This window comes from Tupaia chinensis, unplaced genomic scaffold (assembly GCF_000334495.1).
Source record: "Tupaia chinensis unplaced genomic scaffold, TupChi_1.0 Scaffold000532_1, whole genome shotgun sequence".
Lineage (NCBI taxonomy): Eukaryota > Metazoa > Chordata > Mammalia > Scandentia > Tupaiidae > Tupaia > Tupaia belangeri.
The window spans coordinates 8,342,802-8,351,358 of NW_006160045.1; the positions used below are offsets into that span (position 1 = coordinate 8,342,802).

Consider the following 8,557-nt stretch of genomic DNA (forward strand, 5'->3'; position numbering starts at 1 on the left):
AAAAAAAAAAAAAAAAAAAACCCTACAGTGATTTGTTTGGTTTTCAGAGAGCTAACAGCTCAAACTAATCATCCCGCTGTCTGAGGTTGTATAGATAAGAGTGAAGCTTGTCCTGTCAGCCACTAACAGCTTACAACTGCCTTTCTTTTGAAACTCATTGAAAACTCATCATATATCAGGTCATCAGGAAAGTCATGACACATTTTTGCATTGAAAGACAGAAAAATATATCATGACTTTCCTGGCGACCTAATAGTTTTTAAGTTTTAGTTGGGGAAATTTTGGGATCTCTGGCCCTTTAAATGTCCCAGATGTGCAGGTAAAGTATTTCAAAAATAGAAAATGAAGGGCAAAAGGTATGAGGTTGTGTCAGGTTTGTCAGATATTTTACCTTTGTTGCCTGGGTTAGAACCTTTAAAAAAAAAAATTTAAAAAAAAAAAGGAAAGTCTAGATCACCTAATCTTATTATATAGTCTGTTTTCACAGAGTTGGCTTGTATCCATCCTTGAACACGTCTTAACCTGCTTCTCTCAAATACATGACTCAGGGTTTGGATCTATGCTCCGAGCACTTGGCGCTCAGATTGAGAAGACAACCAATCGAGAAGCTTGTCGGGATCTGAGCGGAAGGAGGTTACGAGACGTCAATCATGAAAAAGCGTAAGATACTCACTTTTTTTCTTTTTTGAAGAGAGAAACATTCCCATCAATAGCAATTATACACATATTGGAAATCTAAACTTAAAATATTGATGCTATGATTTGTATCACATTTAACCTTTTTCTTTTATTTTTTTTTAGAGAGGTTTTTGCTATAGGGCACATGTGCTCACCAGAAAGAGAGAGAGAGAAAGAGAAAGTGAGAAATCACACTCCCAGGGAAGATGTCCACACCACAATCCCTTCTCTGCCATTCTCTCAGGATCTTGGACACGCACGCACATGTGCCTGTTGTGAATTTAAGCCACGGTCTAGGACTCGAACCGTGGTCAGCTACATGGGAGTCCAGCAACATAGCCATTATGCCAACTGCTGGTCTCTCAGATTTAACATTTTCATAATTAAATGATTATCTTTGGGTTTTAGTTAAGTCTGTTATAGTTTGCCAGTAGTAAGCGTGGTACATTTTTCTGAGGACATATTACAATATGAATAAGATTCTTTTAATTTGGGGGCTTTATTTTCCCCTTAGAGGGCACATGCACTCTCCAGAGAGAGGGAGAGGGAGAGGAGAAAGTAGCCCCCATGGGGAAGGGTCATGCCATAACCACCTTTTCTCCATCTCTTTCTCTTGAGGCACACACGCACAAACACTTGGCGTGTTTCTCAAGCTGTTGGGTCTGGGACTTGAACCCCATGGTTTGCCATGTAGGATCTGGCTTCCTTAACTACCAGGCCATGGAGCTGACCAGGGGACTTTTTTTTTCTATAGGGTACAGCAGAGAGAGAGAGATAGACAGGGAAAGTGAGAAATTACCCATCCATTGAGAGTGTCCACACCGCACTCTTTTTTCCTTCATTCTCCTCTTGGGGTTGCAGGCATGCATGCACATGTGCCCAGTGTGATTTTTCAAGCCACCAGCTCCAGGACTCAAACCATGCAGCGAGCCATATGGCCTTAATGTCCATGCCACTTGCTGACCCATGAGGAGCATTTTGTGTGTATAAAAGCGACTGTGTGTGTGTGTGTGTGTGTGTGAGAGAGAGAGTCACAAATCTCCATTTTGTTACATCTCTTCTTCCCCTACCCCCAGGATGGCTGAATGGGTAAAACAACAAGCTGAGCGTGAGGCTGAAAAGGAGCAAAAGTGGCTGGAGCGGCTGCAGCGGAAGCTTGCAGAACCCAAGCACTGCTTCACCAGCCCTGACTACCAGCAGCAGTGCCACGAGATGGCGGAGCGTCTGGAGGACTCTGTCCTCAAAGGTAAGAACCAGAATTCCGGGCCAGCAAGTGGAGTAGTGGATAAGGTGCTGGACTCCCACATGATCAACTGTGGTTTGAGTCCCAGACCTGGCAGCTTGAAAATCACACCAAGCATGTATGTGTGGATACCCAAATCTCTTCTTTTAGGGAACCAGCAGTTAGCGTAATAGTTATGTCGCTGAACTCCCACATAGTCAACCGTGGTTCGCGTCCTGGGCCCGGTGGCTTAGAACTCACACAGGCACGTGTGCGGCGGTGCCCAAGATCCCGGGAGGAGAATGGAGGAGAAGGGATTGTGGCGTGACCATCCCCTCTGGGGGGTGATTTCTCACTTTCTGTCTCTCTGTCTCTCTCTGTCTATCTAGCGAGCGCACGCGCCCTATAGCAAAAAAAAAAAAATCTCTCCTCCCCCCAAAAAATCTCTTTTTTTAAAAAATTAATAAAATAAAATAAAAGAACCAGAATTCCTCAGTGTGGGCAGCATGTACCTCTAAGGCCAGAGATTGCTCAACACTGCACATAGACAAATTTTTTTTTTTTCAGAGATTTTTGCTATAGCGTGTGTATACTTGCTGGAGAGACAGAGACAGAAAACACCCCCCTAGAGGGGATGGCCATGCCACAGTCCCTTCTCCATTCTCCTTTCAGGGTTTCGGGCACCCACACACATGTGCCTGGTGTGAATTTGAAGCCGCTGGATCTGGGACTTGAACTGAGGTCACCTATGTGGGAGTCTAGCACCTTAACCACTAAGCCACCTGGTGGCCCCTGGATAACAATTCTTAAGTTTAGTTTGGGTTATAGAATCTGAGAAGAGCCTGGAATTTCTCCTCTCAAAAATGAACACAGTGTATTTTAATAGCTCCCAACCCCAAAGAAAACACACCCACACAATCTTCAGCATACTTACCCCTGGATTCTGTGTTTGCATTTTAGGGTTAAACTAAGTCTTAAAGAGGTACTTAGGGGCCAGCAGGTGGCATGGTGGTTAAGGCACTGGACTCCCACATTGCTGACCATAGTTTGAGTCCTATACCTGATGGCTTGCTTTCTCACTTTTCCTCTTTCTCTGTGTCTCTCAGGTGAGTGTATGCACCCTTTAGCCAATTAAAACATAATAATAATAAAATTCATTTTTAAAAACAACATAAGAGATACTTAAAGTGGCAATTTTAGATCAGTTTTTTAGTGGTTCTTAATGAGAATAATTCATATAACTTTAGTATGTTTTAGCATCCAGAGCATTATATTGGGCCTATTGTGGGCAATGTAGAATAAGATGAAATTTTTCATCAAAAAGGCTATGGTATAACAGGGAAAGAAACTAATGTAGCAGTGGGCCTGCAGGTGGCATGGTGGTTAAGGGTGCTGGACTCCCACATGGCCAACCACGGTACGATTCTTAGACTCCGTGGCTTGCTTTCTCATACTCTCTCTCTCTCATACTCTCTTCCTGTCTAGTCAAATTTAAATAAATAAATAAAGTTAAATAAAAATAATAATTCTTCTAAAAAAAAACTTGATGTCGCACATAACTAGCATAAAAGGTTTGGGAGGGCCAGGTATGAACCTTTCGGCTTCAGTATTACACACAGGAAATTGGGGCTTTAAAAATCTGGCTCTGGGGGCTGACTTTGTGGTGTAGTGATAACATGCTGCTTGAAAGATGCTGGATCCCACATGGCGGCTGTGGTGTGACTCCCCAGCCCAGGCAGCCTAAAGCACATCAGGCACACACAAAATGCCCAAGATCCGAAGGGCTAGAGGACTGGAGGAGGGGATTGTGGCGTGACCAGATCCTATAAAGGGGACTCATCTCTTTTTTTCTCTCTCTCACTTATGTGTGCACGTATACTTTAACATGAATAGAGGAAAAAAACATGGTTGCAGAACTAGAATATTTATTATTTGAAGTCTATGTAAATTTGAGATTAATTTAATTTTAAAATTATTTTATTTCAACTTATTTATTTAATTTGATGAGAGAAGGAAAGAGAAAGTGAGAAAACAAGCCTCAGGGTCCAGGATTCAAACTGCAGTCGACCACGTGGGAGTCCAGCATCCTTAACTACCACGCCACCGGCCGGCCCCAGAGATTAATTTAATTTTAACCATATATAATTTCGGTACCTTTAAAACTTTAAATCTAGAGTTTAGATTGCAGTTTTTTTTATAGTCTAGATCATTTATAATTCTTAAAACTCATCCTTATAGGGGCTACCAGGTTATGTGGTGTTTAAGGTGCTGAATCCTACAAACTTAACTCCCTGGTTTGAGTTCCGGACCTGGTAGCTTGAAACTCATGCCAGGCACGTGTACATGCATGCCCAAAATCCTGAGAGGAGACTGGAGGAGAAGGGATTGCTGTGTGGCCATCCTCCTCAGGGGATGATTTCTCATTTTCCCTCTCTTGTCTAGTTCTCTCTTTCTCCTGTCTCTAGCAATTGCATGCACCCTACAACAAACAAACAAATCTGACCAAAAAAACTAAACCTCAGTTCTTCTAGTAGAAACAATTTTGTTGACATTTCTGGTTAGGGGGCCAGCAGGTATCATAGTGGTTAAGGGTGCTGGACTCCCACATGATTGACCGTGGTTCAAGTCCCGGACCCGGTGGCTTGCTTTCTTTCCCTTTCTCTCTTACACTCTCTCCCTCACTGGTCAAATTTAAATAAATAAAGTTACATAAAATAATTCTTTTTTTAAAAAATTTCTGGTTAGGTATGCAGGCTGCTTCCAGCAAGATGGTATCAGCAGAAGTCAGTGAGAACCGGAAACGGCCTAACAAATCTAAAACAGATGGAGGAGGCAGTGCGGGAAAAAAGAAATGCTTTTGGTAAGTGTGTTTAATTTTCGTTCCAAATTGATCTTTGAGAACTGACGTGATCCATTTCCTTTTTGTCTATATGGCACAAAAAGGTTTTGAAGTAATGTTTGATAAGCACGCAGGACATTCCCAGGTTCTTTACTCTTTAGGTTTTGGTGATTGTCACATGTACACTTCTAATGGTTTTGGCTGTCAATGCCATTAATACGATCTAAAACATAATTTCTTCCCTGACAGCCGAACACCAAATAAGACTCACTTTATGGGCCAGTTTGGTGGTACAGTGGTAACATATTGCTCAGGGGAAACTGGATCTATTTGAAAGTTATGGGGTCGGTTCCTTGGTTGACCTAAACACACTGGGTATCTTTGCCCATGATCTTGGCTAGCTAGAGAGGCAAGATGGGGATAGCAGCAGGACACCCCCTCTGCAAGTGTTTGACTCGCTCTGTATGGAAGAGGTAAACTTTTAAAATCATTAATTATTTTTAAAATGTAGCTTAGGGACCAGCAGTTGGCATAATGGCTAGGTTGCTGAACTCCCATGTAGTCGACCAAGGTTCGAGTCCTGGACCTGGTGGCTTAAACTTACGCCAGGTGTGTGTGCATGCATTCCCAAGATCCAGACAGGAGAATGGAGGAGAAGGGATTGCGGCATGTCCATCCCCCCTGGGGGGGTGGGGGTAGGGTGATTTCTTGCTTTCTGTCTCTCTGTCTCTGTCTTTCTGGCAAACACATGCGCCCTATAGCGAAAACCTCTCAAAAAAAAAAAATGTAACTTAAAGAAAACAGCTTTATATTTGAGTTACTTTTTGATGTTGAAAGAGTTAACTTTCAGCACCAATAGATGGTTACATTGCTGGATGCCCATGTAGTCGACCGTGGTTTGAGTCCCAGAGTTGGTGGCTTAAAACCCATGCCAGATGCAGGTGTGTGTACGTGTGTGTGCCCAAGATCCTGAGAGGAGAATGGAGAAGAAGGGATTGTGGAGTGGCCATTCTACCCAGGGAGTGATTTCTCTCTTTCTGTCTCTCTTGTCTTTGTCTTCCTGGTGAACGCACACGCCCTATAGCAAAAACTCCTCAAAAAAAAAAAATCTCTCTTTAAAAAGAAAAGTTTCAAAAATTTCAGGTGGAGGTAGTCCTGTCCTCTCCAGGTGGTTTTGTCTCCTCTGTGATTTTTCACAGTTGTTAGTTCTTTTGCCTCTCCCAGTTGGTCTTCTGGTTGCCATCTCAGTTCCCTTGGGCCAGGTTCTAGAAAATAGTAAGTGCAAATGAATCTTGCTCTCTTGTTGGCCTCGTCTTTGGGGATAGAAAGATAATTATTAACCAAAAATTGTGCAGTTATGTGAGTACAGCATAGAATTCTGTGTGTTCTTTCTTTTCTTTTTTTTTTTTAAGAATTATTTTATTTAACTTTATTTATTATTATTGTCATTATTTTCCAGTTTGATCAGAAAGATACAGAACTTTTAACTACCATGCCACTTGCCGGCCCCTGTGTGTTCTTTCTAAAATGAGAATTAAACGTTTCTAAGAGGAAAGGTAGAGTGATGCTATTTTTTTTTTTCCAAGTCAGATGTATTGACATATACTTTATGTACAGAAAAATTCACCCTTTTTGGCTCATTGATTTTGAAAAATGTGTAACTATAGTTACCACAGTCAAGGTATAGAATATTTTCATGGGGGCCGGCAGGTGGCATGGTGGTTGGGGGCACTGGACTCCCACATGGCCAACCATGGTTCGCATCCTGGACCTGGTAGCTTGCTTTCTCACTTTCCCTTTATCTCTCTCGCTCTATCCCTCTCTGGTCAAATTAAAAATAAGTAAATAAATAGAATTAAATAAAGTAATTAAAAAAAAATTTTTTTGAGAGGTTTTTGCTATAGGGTGCGTGCGCTTGCCAGACAGAGACGGAGAGATAGAAAGTGAGAAATCACCCCCCAGGCGGGATGGCCATGCCGCAGTCCCTTCCCCTCCGTTCTCCTCTCGGTATCTTGGGCACGCATGCACACGCGCCTGGCGTGAGTTTTTTTTTTTGGGGGGGGGGAGAGGTTTTTGCTGTAGGGTGCATGCGCTCACCAGACAGAGAAAGACAGAGAGATAGAAAGCGAGAAATCACCCCCCAGGGGGGATGGCCACACCGCAATCCCTTCTCCTCCATTCTCTTCTCAGGATCTTGGGCATGCACACACACGTGCCCGGCATGAGTTTAAGTCGCTGGGTCCAGGACGCGAACCGCGGTCGACTACGTGGGAGTCCAGCGACATAGCCATTACGTTAACTGCTGGTCCCCTGGCGTGAGTTTTAAGCCACCGGGTCCGGGACACGAACCACAGTCGACTACATGGGAGTCCAGCGACATAGCCATTACGCTAACTGCTGGTCCCCCCCCCCAAAAAAAAAATAATATTTTTATTACCAGGGCCAGTAGATGGCATAATGGTTACATTTCTGGACTACCATGTAGTCAACAGTGGTTCAAGTCCCAGGCCTGGTGGCTTAAAATTTGCACCAGGCACTTGTATGTGCATGCCCAAAATCCTGAGAGGAGAATGGAGGAGAAGGGATTGCAGTGTGACCATCACTCCAGAGGGTGGTTTCTCACTTTCTGTCTCTCCAATGAGTGCATGTACCCTACTGGAAAAAATCTCTACCAAAAAAAAGATTTTCATTACCCTAAATAGTTCTTGTGTGCCCTTTTGGAGTTAATTTCCTTCCCTGCCCCAGACCCTGACAGTCACTGACGTGATGTTTACTCCTCTGGTTTCGTCATTTCCAGAACTTCATACAGCCTTAATATCAGCCTTCTTTCAGTTTAGCATAGAGCTTTTCTGAGATTCATCTAAGATCTATACACGGAAGTGTCTCTCCCTTTGTATTGCCAAGTTTAGTCGTATGGTGTGGATGTAGCGTTGGTTATTCATCCTCTGTTTGATAGACATTTGGGTAGTTTCCAGTTTGGGGAAGTTTTGAATAAAATCGAGGGTAGAAATTTATTTATTTTTATAAAAGAATTATTTGATTTAATTTTATTTATTTATTCATTTTAATTTGACCAGAGAGGGACAGAGTGAGAGAGTGAGAGAGAGAGAGACAAAGAGAGAGAGAAAGTAAGAAAGCAAGTTGCCAGATCCAGGATTCGAACTGCAGTCTGCCATGTGGGAGTCCAGCACCATTAACCACCGTGCCACCTGCCAGCCCCAGGATTTTCTTTATAACATTATTTTTTAAATTTCCAACATTTGAAATTAATATAATCTGGTTGGGGGGAGGCTTTAAGGAAAATAAGTTTTGTTTTAAGAGATTCACAACTTTAACAAAAAAAAAAGATACTTGGATCTTTGGGGTGATCGGTTCCAGTCTGAGACAGTTATTTGGATCTTTGGGGTGATCGGTTCCAGTCTGATTGCATTTTTTCTGCGTTTATACATCTGCAATATCTTTTTCCAAAGTTTACCTACTCTCCATCTCGATCTAGCAGATAACTTTTATTCACACAGTGTTTCTGGGTCAAACTGCAGCCCTTGTAAGTAGAAGCTGTAAACGATGTAAACCTTTCTGTTGATTCTGACAGGTTGGGCATGGAGGGACTGGAAGCTGTGGAGGGATCCAGCTCCGAGAGCACAGATGATGACAGTGACGAAGCACCTGGTACTTCAGGAATGAGCTTCCATGCTCCCCAAATTGGCAGCGATGGTGTCGAGGTGGCAGCTGAATTTCCCTGTAGTTCTCAGAGGGTGCAAAAATTGAGTACCAACCCCAGATCACCAGAAAAACTACAGATCCCAGAGATTGACTCT

The 8,557-nt window shown here is 42.9% G+C and overlaps 1 protein-coding gene across 1 annotated transcript in view; it reads left to right on the forward strand.

Moving 5' to 3' along the window:
* The window catches only part of SDE2 (spliceosome associated SDE2), a 25,967-nt gene that overhangs the window by 10,562 nt on the left and 6,848 nt on the right, over positions 1–8,557 (forward strand). Inside the window, 3 exon segments of the mRNA XM_006157252.3 lie at positions 1,755–1,924; positions 4,646–4,760; positions 8,332–8,557. The exon segment at positions 8,332–8,557 is cut by the window's right edge and continues 17 nt beyond it. Of these exon segments, the coding sequence (XP_006157314.2) occupies positions 1,755–1,924; positions 4,646–4,760; positions 8,332–8,557 (511 nt within the window).